The 20,464-nt window shown below is 38.3% G+C and overlaps 1 protein-coding gene across 1 annotated transcript in view; it reads right to left on the reverse strand.

Moving 5' to 3' along the window:
• Window positions 1-802: 802 nt before the first annotated feature.
• The window catches only part of LOC145780867 (uncharacterized), a 29,982-nt gene continuing 10,320 nt past the window's right edge, over window positions 803-20,464 (reverse strand). The window contains exons 7-14 of the mRNA XM_082592517.1: window positions 19,899-20,054; window positions 9,994-10,140; window positions 7,882-8,065; window positions 6,035-6,163; window positions 5,341-5,472; window positions 4,502-4,681; window positions 3,787-4,264; window positions 803-3,593 (exon numbers count right to left, since the gene is read on the reverse strand). Coding sequence (XP_082448643.1) covers window positions 2,723-3,593; window positions 3,787-4,264; window positions 4,502-4,681; window positions 5,341-5,472; window positions 6,035-6,163; window positions 7,882-8,065; window positions 9,994-10,140; window positions 19,899-20,054 — 2,277 coding nt within the window. The 3' untranslated portion in view covers window positions 803-2,722. The remainder of the gene's footprint in view (window positions 3,594-3,786; window positions 4,265-4,501; window positions 4,682-5,340; window positions 5,473-6,034; window positions 6,164-7,881; window positions 8,066-9,993; window positions 10,141-19,898; window positions 20,055-20,464) is intronic.

The raw sequence follows: 20,464 nt of genomic DNA on the forward strand, positions 1-20,464 counted from the left end.
AAGCCAAATATCTTTGCACGTGCGTCTCCTCTCATTGCACTATATTTTGTCATGTCGGTCAGACATTGCAGCAGGGTAGGCTAGCACTTAACAATGCCAACACGAGCGAGGGCAGAAGCACGAACGCACCAACGAGTAGGACACAAACAAAGCAAATTGCAGGTAACTTCATCGGAACCAAAAAGCGATATGAATAAAAATTTACGTTTAGACGATTTACGAATTACAACTGCAACACTTTGAACAACGTCTGTGTTATGTACCTTAAATTGTCAGAATTTTCTAGGGGGGGGGGCTGCGGCCCCTACCAGTTCCTTTCTCACGGCCGTCTTTCCTTCAGCAACTACGCCCACCCAATTTATTACACCCTGGGTAGAAGGAGCGGTGTTTTTCAACAACCAGCGTAAGCCGGGAGTCGAACCAGGATTGCAAACCGAACGCCTTATCCGCTGCGCCGTCCCAACGCGTATAATTTTGTTTGTCCGCCCCGTTAGCTCAGTGGTTACGCGCCCGGCTCAAGATCATGCGGCGCAAGTTCGACTCTCGGGTTGTGCGCTTGAGCAACGCATTTCAGGACTGCTCTCTATTCAGTGGCAACTAATGAATAGAATAATTACCCGGTAACAACACTTCAACAATCGAAAATCTTCACTCTGCTTCCTGCATTGTTGTAGAGTTTAGTTTGATTTTTTATAAAAGATCAAATCGTTCGTTTTATCTTTTCATGTGATTTGGTAAGGCAAGATAAACTTTTCAAAAAGGTAGACGATTCCAAATTTAACGAAGCATTGATTCACTAAAGTTCGATTTTATTGAATGAAACAACAAAACGAAAAAAGCAACGCTTGCTGGTAGTTAAAACTTGGAATAGAAAAATACGAAGAGGATAGGCTACAGTTGTACACGTGACAAATTTTGCGAACATTTGATACAAATATTGAATGGCTTGGCCGGCTAGGTGATCAACAACACGAACAAGATTCCCAAAATTATAGTGGTGGATTGTTATATGTTCCATGCTCTTCGCCTTCGTGCATTCGTAAACAGTTTTTAAAATAAACACTAAAATAAGAGTTGTGAAATTAAACAGACATTGTGTCATAAATGTGCATCAAGGCACATTTCAATGAAAATTTAAACCTGCATCAAAGTGGTGGCGTGGACCATAACCCTGCATCAAAGTGGTGGCGTGGACCATAACCCAGGAAGACTAGAATGATTTAACGTTTGCGTACGTGCAAAAAGCAGTTTGGTTAGCTGGGGAACGATAAGCAGCCAAACCATCACCAAGCTGCAAAAACAGGCTTTTTATAATAAATTATCATCATCGCGTGACGTTGTGATCAGCTCTCTACTAAAGCAACTTCTCGTCACGTGATCGTCTGTTACAAGTTGCTGTTAAGCAAAAGAAGAAAGGACCTTCATATTCAAGCAAAAGGCAGTACGAAAAATAACAACATTGAACGTACAGAATAATACTCAACTGAAACGTCATGCCCAAACGTGAGAAGGATGACAAGATCGTCTACCTGGCAAAACAAATGCAAAAACTAGGCTTCGCATTGCTTACATGGTAACTCTTTGCATTGAAGCATTTGCTCCATAGTTGTAGTTCCGATAACTGGTTAAATTTACGAAGTTAAATTAATTTAACGGATCGAACAATATCGTATTGATGGCAGTTGCAAGGAAATATCTTCATGGGATTCTGGTACAAACACGCTCTGCAAACTGTTCAGAGGAGTTTCCTGAACTGTCGTAGATAGCTCACAGAATTGTCAAGCGTTTTGAAGAAATAGTTTTGAGTGCATTGATTCGGAATGTAGTGATAAAATGAATAAATCGCTCGGAAATTATATTCGTATTTTAATTGTCTACTAGGCTTTTCGCAACATGTGTTAACACTGCCAAACGATTAACCGTGAAAGCAAGGGCTTCAGTGAATTGGAAGTGCTGTGCATTCAAAAAACTGTTTGGTTACAAGAGCTTACAATCTCAAATAGACACCGAAAAATTAAAGAAATGTAAAACGAAACGTGAACGACGAAATAGGAAATGTGTCTTCAAAACCAGCAAAGAAACTGATATAAATTAGAGAAAAGAAATAAAAAAGTTAGGCAACGATTGTTTTTAACTTGCAATGATCTAAGCAAGAAATTTAAACTTTTTATTTGCAACTAAACTTGCTGGTTATTGCAACTTGGTAATAAAAACAGTATGAGTGTACACACTGTACAGTAATGAAGAGATGCCCATCTAGAAAGCCAGTTTGGCAGACGTTGCATCAATGTAAAACGGAACTGCCTTGCTGACTGTGTATGTCCACCTGAGCTTGGAGATCATTTAGAGGCAAACCTTTTTCATTACTAAGATTGGAACTAACTGGTTTGAGGTGTAAAGCAAGTGTATTTGTTCTGTTAAATTTCTTAGCTTTGATGCAAATCAGTCTAATTATATTGTGTTTGAAAGCGATTCAAACCCACCTCCATTTTTACAACCTTAATAATAATGGTTTGCCAAAGCATTAGGGTAAACTTAACGATTTTGAAAGCCTGTAAAAAAAAGTGCGTTCCTACGGCAATGAGTGGCGTTCAGATGCAACAGATGTTACACGAATATGGTGCACTTAACAAATCAGATGAAAAATAAAATAAAATGTAATGATCAATCGACGTCGCTTTTACGTTTTGGGAGGTTACATTAATACGCACTTAATGGCAAGCTATACAATGACCTCCTTAAAACTTTCAATATATGCAAGTGAGTTAGTATTGATAGCAGCGTCTCTAAAGCAAGAATGCCTCTTTCGATTGTGGGAATAACTGGCGTCACCAGCCACGTGATATGAAACTGGTCGGTGCCGGTTATGGTTGGTTTTCTCACGCGAGCGCAAAATAACTTCAGTCTTTCTTGGTGTGTAACCAGCTGCACCAACAGCATGACCGTTCGCTTTTGAAGGTGCGGATGGCTTCCGAAACGTCACTTCCGAATGACGACGGTGATTCCGATTATCGGAGATCTTTTTGTGCTGAGCTGCAATTGTTTGGTGACAAATGTCGCTCATTTTTCGATGATGAATCACATGAGGGTCCGCTGCAACTTCTGTTGCGCTATGTTTCGAAGTAGAGGGGGTCGACACAGACAAACTTACTGGTTTTCTCAACGCCTCAAGTGGGGTGCTGGTAAAATATGGGTTAAATACAAGAGAAATGTCTTTTTTACGCTCACTTCGGCTCAGTGTACCACTAGACCCTGACAAATCTTCCAAGCTTTTGTTGTGAACCAGTTTTTCACTAAAATATTTTCCGTCTAAGGAATCTTCACCAACCCCTTGAGCATCGTGCACTGACTTGTTGCGATGGTGGCGAGAGTTGTCCTTTTTCGATTTGGAATGGCGGCTTTTTTCTTTTTGCTTATGCAGCACGGAATCGGTGCTGACACTGCGTTGTATTTGGTTGTTGTCGAGTTTGGTTTCAGGCTTGTGTCGTCGCTGGTGATGTTTCTCGTCCTTAATCGGGCAAACAAACGGCTTCAGAACTCCGGTGCTGGAGTGGGTGAAAATGCATTTTGCGTCAATATCCACAGATTGGTTCCTGCAAAGCAAACAAATAAGCGTTAGATTACACAACGACTCGACGTACTGCATTCCCAGCTCATAACAATCCTCGTTTTTGCATTGTAAACAATGTAAGCAATGTAAAAAAAGAATGACTTTCTAAGCTGGGTTTGTTGTAATAAACTTTATAAAACATAAAAAAGATCAGGTATGATTATGAATCCACACACCTTTGTTGTCGCAAGAAGGTGTGAGTATCATCATAGAAAGTCTTCGACCCTTCTTTTTGATGAACTCCGTCGAGCTGCTTGTCATGGACGTAAAATGCCGGTTGTGGTGCTTTTGAAGCAGCAGTCATTGGAGTCTCGATCTCAGCATCTGAGGTCCTGTGATGAGGAACATCAGGAAAGGCATCTAGTAAATCCGGAATCAAGGAGCCCGATCTGTGATGTGTTTTCGGTTCTGGATCGACGTCATGGGGTGTAGAGCTGCTTTCTTTCAATTGCGCGGTCTTTAACGGACTTGTTTTCGTTTTTAAAAGCACGCCATCGGTAGAAGAGATACTAGAACAGCTGTGCTTTTCGAAAGGCGCCGCCATGCGACACTCTTCAGGTATTCGGACTTCAGCATGAACAGCAACACTGCGTTGCGTGTCTTCGTTTTGAACAGTACTCTCACTGCGCGCTGTCTCCGAGTTACTTGCAGTCTCTAAGACAAAACCAACAGGTTTATATTATCTGTCTTCAGTTGCTATTGAAATACTAAACAACAAACATAAACCCTCTGTGTTCTGATGGGTATGTCAGACTCTCCAGGTCTCGGATAAAAACGCTAATAAGCAGAAATACCACTGATCCACAAACAAAAATTTTACAAAACTTAATCGAGCCAACACTGACGCATTCGTCTTATAAGCTATTCAATATTTGTAAAGCCATGAATCACCTTGGTCAGTGCCATTGAACGGCACTAATTTGGCATCACACGGAAAGACTTCTGTCAAATTGTTAACGCTGAGATTCTTGTGAGGTGGCGCATTCAAATGTTGCTGAGTGACCATAATAACGCCGCCTTTCATTGGATGGCCGACTTCAATCGGATCAAAATCGTCAACAAATGCGTTGTCTGCAAAAAAAGACAAATTAAGAGTTCGTAAAAAAAAGTCTGATACATAAATGAACTCAAAAATCTCTTTGAATGTGGTATTTTATTGAACATATGACTGAATAAGTTGTTTTCTTACTATCGTTTTATACAGCGCCAAAAAGCGTAGTCAGTAGTATGGACTGTCACGCTGTAATAAGAGATGTGGAGTTGGGAAAAAATATACGTTTATAATAATTGACGGGCTCCGATTTCAGTGTTGCCAGGTTTTTCTACATTTTTTGTTCTTTTTTATTTAGATTTTATTTCACTGAAGTTGAAACGGCAACTTTCATAAAAAACTGACTAACAAACACTTCCATTTTCTAGTAAAGTTATTGAGTGCAATACGGGGAACAAGAAACAATATTTTGAAAAAATAAATTGCAAACAAAAGTTTTATTGTTTATAGCTTTGTATCAAGCCGAAATCGGTGTTGGCCACTTTTTTAACAAGTCCGACTCCGGACACGCCAAAATCCCCCCGACTCCACGACTTCAACTTTACAGCCAAAATATATATGCTATTACAGTACTACTATATTCGCACATAACCCTAATAACCACAATCGTTTACGATTTAAAATAAAGTTTGTGAGCTGTTGACTAAAATGAAATATAACGCCTATGGTCAGTGGTTACCTTCAATCTGTTCCTGATCCTCTTCTCCCACCAAGTCTTCCGGACGTTGTTTGGAGTCACTCTCGATTCCGGATGTGTGGGAGCTGCCGTTACTTGTGCTCGAGTTGTAAAGCTTGGACAACTTTTGGCAATCTATCAAAGAAACGCATAAAAGTTAGCGTTTGATGGCCTGGAGCTAACAAAGCGGAGTGAAAAACATCCTGTTTATAAAAATTATACTGGATTAATGACATCGCATTCTATTGCTTTGGCTTTCAGCTAGAAACCACAACCGCCTCATATCAAAACAAAGATGTTTACATTTGCACAAGAAATTTAAAATTCAATTTTATTAAAGAGGTTATTTTTTCCAACCACAAATAAAACCTAACAACCAGACGGCATTTAACATAATAAACTAAAAAACAAATTAAAGTTGTCGCCTAATATTCATTGGAAAGATTGACAATGCTTTTTTGCTGAATTATAGCCCCAAGGTGACATGACATTATCAACAGTGCCGTATAAACTTACTGATACATTTAATCAAAGTTAGCCTAAAGTTAAGCCTATAACTTGCTAATTGACACATGTCAAATAAAATCTTCTTCTTCTGCCCAGTCGACTGTTCGTCACTCCACGAGTCTTTTCGCAACTCCCGATCCCTTGCAACCTTCTTCAACTAATTAAAGCAACTCAAATTTTCATCACGCACCTTCTTTGCTAGACTGGGAACCAGGAGAAGTTTCATCGAGTCCTCCGATCAACCTCTCCTCCACTCCTCCAATCAGTCGTTCCTCCAAGTTCATTCCACTGATGTAAGATTCACGGTATCGCTTATTACCTGGAGATGAAAATACACAAAAAATGATCTTTGGTCTTCTGGTGGTCGAAATAAAGCTAGAACAAGGTTGAGGAAAATAAAACTCGTGCTAATTTTAAGAATTAAGCTTTATTGGACAAAAACGACTATTTTGCTGAAAGTGGGCTAAACCTGCTTTGGTGTACGTGTATAGTTTAGAAACATGACATTTACAAAATTTCAAATTCGGGTTTGTGTCGAAAATGACCAAAAGCAACATCGGGATTATCGTTCACAAAAACCACTCAACGCCGCAGATTTCAAGTTTTAAAACAAGCAAAGCTACAAGCATCGGATAAAGCTCGTTGAGGAGCAAAATCTGACATTAAACAGGCTTTTCAGCAAGATGGATTGCTTACAACGCTTGCGTACGAAGGCCTTTGCAAGACCGATCAGTTTACAAAAAGGATAATCTCCTTAACATTGATAGGGTGGTCACTTGTTCTTAATCGTTATTCTGGTCAATTTCAAAAAAGACTTCCCAACTGACAAAGTTGTCGTTTAGACATCGTTTCAATGCCTGGCGACGTTGAAACGCTGTAAAAATAGCTGGCTGAGCTGGAAACCAAACAAGGTTTAAAATATTCAGAAAATATCAAAGAAAACGTCTTGGGCGGGAACTACTCTTTTAGTGCATTTAAACTGAGCAATAAAAAGATCGAGTTGTTCCATCAAATGCAACAGATTATAGCGCCGCTGTCTTTCTAAATCTAATTACACGTAGCTTTTGCAAAACAAGTTGCAGCGATGGAGAATTGGAGATGTTTCAATGGCGTGATAGAAACTTCAGATGACAACAAACTTTTATAATAACTTGAAACATCTACAAGTGGAAGACTGCGGCACCAAAAGGAGGCGTAAATACAGCACCCAGGTTATACCTTCATATTAAATACATATCGAAAAACATTTTAACAACGCTACAAAAAATTTTTTTTAGAGATTTCATCATAACAGTAACCACAACTGCATGTTAATATTATACACCTTCCCAGTAAATGGGTATCGTAGTCCGCATCGTTATCAGTGGATTCCACAAAATACACGGTACATTACGATAGCGATGTGTTTACAAGATTTGTGGTTAAAATTAGTTGTTGTTGCGTAGCAACGCAGACGCAAAGGCATAACACACGCTCTTGAAGAGCAAGTCGCAAAGATGCGTCTTCGCCGATCTATGTTTAATGCAAACGGCCACAATACACAGATGACCGCATTGAATTTGACAAGGCAATTTCTTGGAGGATAAAAATTGCACCGTGTTTTTCTAGATGCAGTAAATTCCAGATCTATTTCCAAGAAATTAGATTGCAAAATCAAATTTAATCAGTGCGATCGCGATTTACTTGTTAACAGATTGTAGTCATGCAGTCAATAAAAAACGATTTTTTTTTCTGCGTTTTATTCGCTTCTGCTGCACGGATATTATCAAAAGTATGACCACAAAATATTTACACAGCTGACCAAATATTTAAAAAAAAAAACTAATCCTGTTGGGTAGATTTTAACGATCAAGGTAAGACACTACCGAATACTTGATCGCACGTGTGTAGTCAGAACACACTTCACAGACACTTAAAACAATATCTGATTAATAATTTCATGTCCAAGCATTTCCGTCTATATCTTACTTTCAATTAGCCGTTTTAACATTGTTGAACAAAACAAACAAAAAACTATAAACAAAAACTGTTTCTGACGTGGCTTACCATTCTTCCCGTCCACTCTCCGCATGTGCTGTACGAAGGGTGTAAGACTTGTATACAAAGAATGCGTGTCCCGCAGCAGTCGCAGAAGATACTTCGAGCGAGACCGACTGCCTGTGTAGTAGATCAGCTTGCGGCTGGCCGGAAGATCCTCTGGATAGATTTCGAAACGTTTCGACTGCAAGAAAAGACGAACATGTCACAACTGTATACAAGTTGTTCAAGATTAATATAGACACGCCGTTGTAACTGGACGTTTGTGTTGAGGAATGTAGATACTAGCCTACTGACGAGAATTTCTCATACAATTTTTTTTAAATGTAAAAAACAATTTTTTTGCATATTATTCTATAAATACAGCTATACCCTAACAATAAATCTTTAATAACACGAATAACCAATGACAGAACCACCCAGGCAGCAAAATCCGTCATTTTTATATTGATCCAACAATCATTGTATTGAGTAAATGCTTTCAAGTATACGTGCTTTTTACAATGACGTAAGAAACTGTTTTTGAATGTTTCATATTCCTCGGTTATTTAATCAGCCTTTTCAATAAATAATTTGATTAAATCATCAGCTGTAGCGATTACGCGGTTTGCAAACTATGGCCATGATTCGTGGCATCAGGTTTCAATGACATGAAAAAATAGCAGGTTGCACCTCTAATGCATAAGGCAATGAAACTCAAAAAGTAAAATCGCGTGATAAAATAGTCAGCTTTACCGCTTGGAAAATTACAAGGCAATGAATGAACGATCTAACTGGGATACTGTCGTTTTCCAAGCACTTAATTGTGCAGTTGTTGACTTAATTACAACTTTGATCAGAAATTCCAAAAGGTAGTGGCATCAGTTAATAATTGGTTTCAATGCATTGTTTCGTAGATTTACTTCGTTTGAGATAGTGGTACAAGCTGAGACAAATTTATTGAAAACAATCGCATTTTTGGACGACAGTAAAGGCTTGCTTCATGCGATGACGTCAACGAAAAGACTTTGTTTGACTACTTGATCGCTTGATCTAATTCTAAGGAGAAACGGAAACAGACATGAACTTGGGTGACTCTGCGTTACGTAATCATGGCAAAGTTAATCAGTAAAGTTAGAAGCGAAATTGGACAAGTTCTTGTCTGTCGTAAGACTTGCCACCCACACGTCAACCGATAGCATGGTTTTATTCACCGGCATGGGTTTTTAGGGAAGTTGTTAACGGTACCTAAGCACACATTAGCTAAACTACCATCACAATTGAAAAGTTATAGATTTGCCCACGATCATCGTAAGTATGTAGCCTATAACCGGTAGGCTAACAGCAATAACGTATCTTTTTGTCGTTTTTCGGCTGATATCTCGATAGTTGACAGTTGATGTAGCTATTTTTCATGCAATCATACAGTGAATCATATTTAATTATGACCAATTGGTAAAACGTAATTGCAATCAAAAAAGTGCTGAATTGGTTAATAAAGAATAGAATTTGCTTGATGAGTATACGTTAAATCCTTCAATTACAAGAATAATTTTTATTTATCTGATAACTTTAAAGCATAAGATCACCAACTGCCCTCCGAACAGAACCACTAAAAATTTTGCATCAAAACCACAGCTAAGCTTGATGCTAAAATCAGTTGAAAAGTTCCGTCTCTTTTCTGCAAACATTGAATCAATGCAGAATAACTAATCTTCCGACTTAGGTCAAGCTTACAGTTTCTGTAGCGTGTCGGATGCGACTAGCTGCGTTAGGTCACCGTTAGAAAAACGTAGCGTTGTTAACAATAAAGTTGCGTAAGTTGTTATTTAAAAACTATTACATCATGTTTCGTAATAAAACAAGTTTAGTTTTTCGCACAAACACATCAACGTCAGGAATTGTAGCAAAACCATCAGTCATCGACCTTTCATCACGAGCAAAAAAAATTTTAATAAACAATAGCTATTTATTGCAGTTTACCCTATTAAATTTATTGAATTACACACTTGTGATTTCCCATGCAGATAACGCTTATTGAACTGGATTGATATGTATTGGGTGTTTAAACGGTTTAACATTCAGTCAATATCAAATTGCATTAAATTTTTACTGCGATTGTGAAGGACTCACAGCAAAAAATAGCCTGCCGACTTTACTCCAAGGGAACTCAAAGTCCAGTAGATGCGGACCATCAAGACCTTTCTGTGCGACATGGTGAATCCTGATGCCTTGGTGGAAGATTCCCAGCACGACAGAGGGAATCGCTTCTGACTTTGTCTGCAAAACAAGTAAAAAAAATCGATGCAATCACTTCATTTGCAAGCCTAAAATGCATTAAACATGCGCTCAAGATCAACTACAAAATCGCTATCAATTATTTCGAAAATCAAAACGATTAAACCAGCAAAAATCTACACAAATCCGTTATACTAATGTCAGTTTGCAAGCCTTTTGAAGTAGGCTTTTTTTAGGACTGATTATTTTGGTAAGGATCACGCCTGCCGTAACCTACCTTCACTCGCAGAACGCAACGAAACAATACACAGCTAAGGAAAAAAAAGCTAACTGGACACGAAACACAATTTAACTGCTTATGATATTAAATTCACTAAACATGCAAAAATCATTCACCACCCAAATATTTGTTTTTTAAAAGGTAAAAAGCCGATTTGATCGAAGCAACTGCATTGTAGCCTACGCAAAGGACTGCGCCTTACAACGCACATAAGGCACCAAAAAAATCCAGTACAACATGAATGAAAAATATCATCATGAAGGAAATCAGACCACACCAAAGTATGAGTTTTAAAATCATAATCCTAACAGCACAGCAGCTGTCCCACAATCAAAGTTTGTCGGTAAACGTTTAGTCCATACGTAGGCCCAAAAGAGAACTGTTACTCCATGCCCGCCCTTAACCTCAGCACCCGTCAGGAACTTCTTTACGCACCGACAAAACAACAAAGAAAATCCTGTCTTGTGCCAATCGTGATCATCCCGTAACAACAGGGATCATGTTGCAGTTCGTGTGGACAGAAGCAGAGTCACGTGGTTATGACGTATTAACCGGATAACCAATAAGAATACGAAAGAAACAAGTCTAGTTGTAACTTGACAAACATCAATATTTTTATTTTTCTAGACTTTTAGTCCAAACCTGGGTGGTCGCTATCTTATTGTGTAGGGATCGGTGGGCCCTGATGTAAACAATTCTGCCCATAGAGCCCAGTCGAAGCTGTCTTTACAGCTATTGCTTTGAGTACGTGCATTAAGAAAAAGCATAGATGATGAAAGCGATGGTATAAACTGCGGTTACGTGTTTACCCATAGCTAAGTAAATTAGCAAACTGTGCATATTGGTCATTTTTAACACTGATTCAAATGCTCCACATCAACACTGATTCGGTAATTGTTAAAAGAACTGATTTAATGGCTGAAGGGAAAGCATAGTGTAAAGATCGCCATGAGCAGAAGTAATGACAAGAACCGAGTGCAATGTTGCTCAACTCAATGCCAGGAAACTATTTCTCTTGATTAAAGGTGTAGGGATGCAATAAAAGACAAAACGAAAAGCAAACAGCTTGTGCCAATTTTCTATGAACATACGATTAATTTAGCTTGAGAAGACAATAACGCTTTGGTACTAGACTAAAGACGTCGTTTCTCAACGATTAAAGCTAGCACAAAAATAAATCCACTCCTTTCCTATTAAACAATACATTTCTTTGTGTCATTAGTGTTATCAAATACCGGCATGATTTGAGCTTTGTCAAAAATATGTTACTCAAGTACATTTACAACCCCCACATGATGCGCTGCCTCAGCAAATCCTCTACGAACTGCTACGTCGATGTGGGAAAAGGAAGTAACATATTCTGACAAGGAAATGACTACACCAGCGACACGGTTTTGATATTTCGTTTACCTGTCGCGCAACTTGTGACTATTTAAGGTGTTGAGAATTGTGGCGGAACAAAACTTTTGCGATTATGCGAGAAGGTTCGAAAGATATTCTACTTCGGCCAGCAATCAAAAATCTGGTTAAGTTGCTGTTTAAACGTTTAACGATGTAAAGAGGCACTGTTTGCTAGCTAGGCGATGATTTGGTGCACAAAAACCGTGTTCGCCAGCTTGAAGACCACGAAAAGGTGACTCAAGTCTTCAAGTAAATGAAAGCAAATAAGTGGTTAGTATATTCTTGAATCAATCATTTATGTCAATTCAACGTTGATTAACACCAAATTTAGTTTGATAGATTACCACAGCCTTTTGTGGGTTTAACCAGCTGGAAAACATAAACAGTAGACAGTGATTTTTCAATGGGGTGACCACTAACCCCTCTTTCCCACCAAGAAACGATAGAATTTTCCGCTGTTTTCTACTTACAATCAATCCAATGTCACTCTGTGTAAAACACGAACAAACAAAATCTCACGTTACTCCAACTAATTAAGGAATTGCTTCTTCTGAAACTATTTAGCATCTAACCAACAAATGCCGGCCATTGTTAAGTCGGTTTAACGTCATGAAATGTCAAATCAATGTAAAACTGTTGCTTTTAGTGGCTAAGTGAATGATGAATCGAATTCGCATACTCCATTACTCAAATGTGGTATTGAAATCTTCCCATAGCTCATAAAAAGTTTGTCTTTTTACATCGTTTCGACGTTGAAGTATCGTGAAACAAGCTTCTTGTTTGTTAGACGATCACCGTCATCCACTGAGTCAAGCAAAAAGAAGACGTCATCAAAACTCTTAATGAACGAAGGAAATGCAACGTAAAACGTTAAAAACAAAAAATTACAGTTATTTGTTTTTGAATTATTTATCTTTGCTTTGTTCGCATCATGGTTAGCATAAATCTAACTAACAAAAATTCGGAAGCGTTGATGAACCACTTTAAAAAATACATCTATCATAGCCACGTCACATGAAATTGAAATAGATGCAGCGACTTGCGCAACGGCAATTCATGTATTTCGCTTGAAAAACGTTGATTCTGCTTGGATAAAAATCATAGACAGACAAAACCAAGTAACTTTAACGGGTTTAACATATTTATTACACAAAGAAATATAACGTAATTAAAATAAACTCAGACGTTTTCGACACGTAATTGTGTCCTCATCAGGAATTACTTTAGGAATCCCATATTACAAAATCTTGATTCAACTACTGGTCGAATAAGAATGCTTAGCCTTCATTTTGTATCGATGCATTCGAAAACATAGACTTACAGAAATCAGTAAAATTTCGTGTCACCAATTAAACTCGATTCAAGCTGAAGGAATCATAGCCTTTGCAACTAATGGGTTGAAAAAGTTTGCTTAAAAGATCATCGCGTTTTAGCACCTTACACACATGATATGCAGCACATTTGCAGTAGCATGTCAATCGTTGATCAAACCACTCTTGTAGTCGGCTGTTATTTTAGCGCGCGAAAAGTGCGCCAGAAAGTTCATCTGTGTTTGCTTCAAAAATGCGCCTACATCTGTGTTTATATTGCAAGCGTACCAAAAGAAAAAAAAAAAAAAAAATTTAGAATACAAGAAAGTCGTCCTGGCTGGTCCTAGTAACAGCAAGTATCAACAGACTGTCATATGCACGAGAGATGTCATTTTTTTCATTTTTTTAGAGATTTCAGCAACATTATTTCAATAACGCACAAATAAAAAAAAGTATTACAGCTATTGAATTCATATTGCAGAATTTGAAATAGTTTGATGTTTGAAACGGTTTGACAAAGTGAGTAGCCTATTCAATCGCTTAACTGTTTGAAGGTTGGGGGGGGGCTGTCAATTCAACTTTTTTGCATCAACAGTTGTATCTCTAAAACCACTGAGGCTGCGACTATGAGATTTCTTGACTTTTCCTAACTTTCATTCACCTCTATTGAGCTGAAATTTTGAGCGAATAAAGGTTATAAATTGAGAGATATAAGGCATTTCTCAGCACATCCTCTGAAATATTTCATATTCTATTGTTCAAAATTTTCCCACCAGCTGGATGAAAGTAATTAATTTGGCCCATGTCTCGTTAATCCTAACTGCTTCACAGCGTGAAGGAAATTGACAGTATGCGTGGACCTTTTGTTCTCACCACGGCTTATAAGCGACGTCGATACAAGAAAAGCTTCAACTTTGATACGATGAGTTACCGTCGCTTGCGGTTGAAATTGCGTAAAATTAAACATAAGACTTGGTGCCAATGCATCTAGAGCGAGAATAGTTTTTCGCAGATAATTATGTCCTTTCAATCAAACAAAGCATAGGCTACAACGTTATTGCCTACTATAGAAGCTGCTCTGTAACATATTATGATTTTGGTTTCAAATCTTTCCTTTTGTCCGACACACTATCAAAAGCAGAAAAGGCGTCGATGTTCCCAAAGCTTCTCACATATACTTGTAAACATTTATTTCCAAGTCGACATGTAAAGATTTGAAATGCAATACGCTTCTCATTTGTGTAGGATAAACCAGAACATCACGCTTTTGTGAAAAGGACGATCGTTCCACCACGTTTATACGTGATGCAGCTTAGTTGAATCAATATATTCGAGGCTTCTTGTACCAGGTTCACTGTCACTGATAAACTAAACCGCGATGCAGTACCTCGCAAAGCAATTGTAGCGTAACATTTCCATGTGCTATAACTCGTCATAAATTGTGAAAACTTGTGTATTTACTTGTCAAGTTGTCTCATGTGAAGTGATAATTACAACTTGCCTGAGTAGGCCTACAGCAAGGGACAATCAAAATAGATGAAACCGCATTCATGGTAATATAGACGTTTTGCAAACTGCTCTTTTCGTTTTCAATATAATAACAAGAATGACAGCTTATTTTCACTAAACATATAAACAAATATCAAAAATTATGAATGAACAGCGCATCTATATTTTTCGGTTTAGGTTCAACAATGCATTCTAGCCGTCAAAATGATGGAATATTTGGTAATTTTGTTGAGACATACCATTGCCCAATCGTTGAATTTACATCAGAGATAATTTTATTAGATAGATTATCAGTTTCATGCACATGGTTTCATTCAGCGTTATAATGTTGTTTTTCAAGCCACGTGGCGTTCATGGTCATAACGCAACATTGCAGAAACAGCCAATATTGATACCAGGTAGGCCTACTAATTATTACGCCGCTTTCGTCGAATCTACGTCGCTAAACGACGATATTGTGCAAACGCCTGTTGGATTTCCCTTCTACGTGTAGTTTATCATAAACGTGAAGCATTGCTCAAAAAGCTAATCTGAATCACCATAGATAACCATAGCATTCATATAGTTTCATCATCAGTAAATATGTAAAGTGCACTTCACAATTTTTAACAACGGTCTGACAATTTATTATATTGCAAAGTTTTGATTTATTCTCGATTTTTATAATTCTGTGTAACAGTTTTTTTCTAACTAGTTTCTATGGGACTAACAATTTGTTTCATTATACATTTTCTTTAGTATTTCAACGCCATTATTAAAAAAATTACGTCCTTTTCACTTTTAAATAAAACATGGCAAGGCAAGGATTCAGTGCTGAAGAAATATTGCAACATGTTTTACTGGATTCTGACGACGAAAGCCAGGTGGATGATTTGGAGGATTTATGGCACTCCGATTCAGATGAAGAAGCGGATTCTTCTCCGTCAACTTCCGCAACAGCGATTCCGATCGAGATTGACGACCAGTTACCTTCCATGGGCGATGTTCAACCGGAGTTTGCGCCATCAGTACGGATTATAACATCGAAAAGACTGGTGAACAGCATAGATTCCTATCTCGACATGAACAACTACGATGCTGTTGAGTTTTCCTGACACACTGAAGTCTTATACAACTTTTGTAGAAAAGCCAAAGAACAGACAAGAGGGCGGCGTCAGCATTACTTGGTCTAATGCGAGACCGGTGCACAATGGGAGAAGGGGCCGGGCTAACATTATATCTGGCCCGATTGGTGTTAGAGGAGAAGCCAAAGAAGCCAAGACCCCTCGGCAAGCATGGGAACTATTTTTTTCTTTAAACATTTTGAACATTATTGTTCAAGAAACAAATAGAAAAATTGCCACACTCATTTCTCAATTGCCAGAGAGAATTTTAGATGACAGCAGGTACTGCTATTTTGGCCCAACCAACAACGAGGAGATGCTGGCCTTTGTTGAATTGGAGTATTTTCGGGGGCTTTTAGGACAGGCTGGTCATTCCACGGATGTATTGTTCAATCAACTGCAAGGACATCCCGTGTTTAGTGCAACAATGAGCAAGAACCGCTTTAAATTTTTATTTTCGAACATTTCGTTCGACGACCAAAATACTAGGCCGCATCGTTGGAAGAATGACCGCTTGGCCGCATTTCGAGTCGTTTTCGAAATGTTTAACGAAAACTGCGGCAAACATGTCATTCCAGGTGACTACTTGTCGTTGGACAAAACGCTATACCCCATGAGGACACAAATTGCCTTCAAGCAATATAATCCAAACAAGCCTGCGAAATATGGCCTTCTGTTCAAGTCGGTAAACGCCAGCAGATTCCCATACACATTTGCGGCATCGGTCTATTCAGGTAAACCGAAGGAAGAGCCATTTAATTTTTACGTTTGTGGAACAGAAGAACTGGTAAAAGGAATGGTGATGAGCCTGGAACAACACGGTGACCTTCAAGGTCGGAATATTTTGTATGACCGCTTTTACACCTCCATACCACTCGCGCAGTGGTTGCTTGACAGGGGTATAACGTCAGCTGGAACCCTCAACGCTATACGTAGAGGAATACCCCTGGAAGTGAAGCAAGTGAGTGGTAGGGAGAAATCTTCGTACGAAATTTATTGGCAGACGAGTGAGGCTGATCTCAGCCTACATTCTTATGTAGTAAAAACGAAGAACTCTGGCATGCGGAATGTGTTGATGTTGACGACCATGCAACCTCTATTGGGGATTACCAAGGATGACGGCAAAAAGAAGCCAGGCTTGTATAAGCTTTACGACTTCACAAAGGGTGGCACCGATATCATCGACCAAAGGATGGGTTGGTTCATTCACGTGCAAAGCGAAGTCCCCACGGTGGACAACTACTGCGTTTGCTTATTGAGAAGGTGCCAAAGCCACAAAAAATAAACTACCAAAAAACCGTGGCCAATGTCAATGCTATGAAAAGCCTTTATGCCCTGCACATTCCATACGAGTATGTCAAGTTTGCTTTTGCGCAGAATAAACTATTTGAATGATTGCGGTTTTATAAACTTTGGCTTCAACCACAGCCTAAATAAAACGCGGAGCTCAATGAGAGATTTTCCTTTTTTCCTTTTATTAGACAGATAGCTATTTTTACGTTGATTCAACATATCAAGACGTTGAATACTTGTAAACATGTGCGGTTTTGCAATTAGATTGCTTATCAAAATCATCTATCCTTTTTTGTATAAAAAGTGGGTCATAAAACTAATCGTAATACTCGATGTAAAATTCAGCATTTTTATATGCTGAAACAGTATTGTATTCATATTTTATAAATCCATTTTCTATTTAGAAAATATCAATATAATGCGGTTTGAGCATAGCTGAATTTTAGCACGGATACAACGACTGATTTTATGACTTTTATGCAAACAAGGACAGAAGAGAAGTAATCTAATTGCAAACCCGCGCATGTTTACATCGTCTTGCAATGTTGAATCCACGTCGAAATGATTGTATTAGCGTTGTATTCAATTTCTCGTATTATCGAACTGTAAATGTGCAGCCACTTGTAATTTCAATGTGCCTCATTGCATATTCTTAAATATTTCTGAATTTGTGTGTACATAACCTGACAGAACACAGGTTGCTTTACCATTGAATCAAGTTGAAAAACGTTGCTGCAAGAGCCTTGTGCCAATTGCTGCAGTCCGGTATTGCTGTAACCAAACCAAAATACTTATCAATATTTTGCTGCCAAACTGACATTTTTATCGCATAAACGCCCATTAGGCAAAAAAAAAAAGGCAGCTAATTCTTTGTAAAGTATTTCTCCAGGTTCACAATGATTTGACGCATAATAAATACTACTTTGAATAAATCTAAATATTGTTTGGATTTTAGTGTGTGGCATATGAATCTTAGAGAGCTTATTGAATCCACAAGAAAATGACCCGAGGCATTACAGATTTTCCTTTTGATGAAAAGCGTTGTGACGTTCTGTTAATTAATGAACCGTAACTGTTTTATTTTGAATTTCTTTCTGACTTCTGTTTATGTAAAGCATCATCGACTTTATCGGGTAATCTTACTCCTAGTACTAGCCTTGTATGTAGCCGAGTTCACATTGAACTTACATTGAGAGACGCTGTTGCAACTACAATACATTGCATTTAAACCGCTTTTTTTGTTGCATGATCTTCCATTCGTTTCGTGGATTACATAATAGTATTTGATAAACGCCACCCTGCTTCTTCAGCTGGTCTACATTTGTTAATAAAGCGTAGGAGTTGCTGTTCTTGGAACCGAGGTCACAAGATCATAATCCAAATTGGTGTGACACGCGTTCAGAAATCTTATTACTGCATGTAATTGATGAAGCATTGTTCTTTTAGTCAAGAAGCGAGCTTTATTTTGAGCGTGGGAAAAGTTATTATTTTGCATGAAAAATATAGATTCAAATTGAGATTATGTAAAAAAAATTTAATCACAACATGGCAATGCATGTTCTTCATTACTCTACCAAAAAATAATGTGTAAACTCACGCTACAATTGCTTTAATCGCAAAATAATCCAAAAGTCATAAGTCACCTCAACATTTCAACGTCTATGAGCAGTTCTAAAATTCACATAGGTTTAATTTTCGGATATGCTCAGCGTGAATAATTTTACAAGGTGAATCCCAAAGTTTGAAGCCGTACCTTAAAAAATAACAGAGATATCACTCCTAAAGCATAAGAAGAATCGACAGCCCCCCCCCAAACTGAGCAAGACTCCAGAGAGCCCAACCTCGTAAGGGTTAAAAGTGCACAGCACAATGGTCACGCCAGTTATTGCAATTTATCGGTCGACGCTTTTCATCAAAATGGAAGGCAAACCGTATGTAGTGGGAAATTAATCTCTCAATTTTTTCTTGAGCATGCAAATCCACTTAACTTCAAAAATTTCATAAGGCAAATCCAGTAACACTCTTGCAACCAATGTCAAATAAACATTACTGGACGTCGACAAAACTAAAGCAGCCCATTCGAGCAGCAATGAAGCGTTCTGTCAAAAAAACACCCTTCAAAAATAAGGAAAAGCAATACGCAATATCACAGCTGGTAGCCTTTGTGATCATATTGTGAAGTGACGACGTAATGCCACGGTGACGTAAAAGTAGAGAGAACCCCGCTGGTTAAAAGCCATAGATCAATCGATAGGTGTCATTTTCTTCCTGAGTGAGAATTGACGAGCATGGGTGACAATGGAATAAATACATTATTCTCCTGTCTTGAGCTGGAGTTGGGCATTGGAAACGCCCAACAGATCGATAGTTATCATAGGCTCACTAAAATGCATCACCCTACGTCATGGGGACACAAGGCATCAATGACATGTACCGATTGCAAAGTTTGCAAAGTACGCGTTGCTACTGACTGACTGAAGTTGGACGCTAGATATAACTACGCCGGTGTGTACGCTATTTGGCCGGCATTAACGAAGGCCTTGCAATTTTGCAACCTAACATTGGACAAATTGAAAAAAAAGATCAACCCATTCCGGAACGGAATCAATTTTTGATATCAAACAAAATCGAAATTGGTGAAAGGAAGTAACCCATGTTGATGCGCTATCCGGCGCAAGCGGAGAAGGGACTGGCGACGAAACTCATCCAGACGGCGCGACTCAGTTTCAACTTCTTGCAAGTTTACAAAGAGAACGTAAAAACACAGGTTTTTCTAATTTATAAAACTGATAAAAAATTAAGAATGCCTTATTCTGACGCCAAACCAAATGAGGAGAATTATAACGTTTATAAGGCAACATCACCCTTGGGAACATTTTCTATAAAAACTACAATTGCACAAACCTTGAGCAGTTTATAGTAATGCACTGGAACGTCTTCAATGGTTGAAGCTAACTTTATATAATCTGCCTGAGCAGTGAAAGCTGATGTAGAGGCAAGTTCCTCATGCATGCTGGGAAGATAGGACCATAGGTATTCTTCATCCCATTTCTTCATAAACTATAAAATAAATTTATTGTTAAGTGTGAATATTTTTTTTTAATTAAAAATTGCGGGCATTAGCTGCATTGTGAACCAAAAACCTCATGGAAAACACACTCTTGTCCATTTTTCAGTTGTAAACACTAAACAGTGAAACGATGTAAAAATGCCAACCTTTCCTGGCTGGGGTATGTCAAGCACAGCCAAGTTTAGACGTCAATCAGTTAAGCGTCACAACCACAACACAGTTGCCTGAAACACTGAGGATGATGAAAGCAAAGTTTACGACATGCTATAAATAGCAAGAAAAAGAATGTTCAACATGCCCGCTTGACAGTAATTACACAGTCCAGTGAAAGAATGGAATGCGAACTTAACTATGCGTTTTAGCAGCAACCAAGTTTGGGATTTTGTTGATCTTGAATTTT

Source organism: Aplidium turbinatum, chromosome 12 (genome assembly GCF_918807975.1).
Source record: "Aplidium turbinatum chromosome 12, kaAplTurb1.1, whole genome shotgun sequence".
Classification (NCBI taxonomy): Eukaryota; Metazoa; Chordata; class Ascidiacea; order Aplousobranchia; family Polyclinidae; genus Aplidium; species Aplidium turbinatum.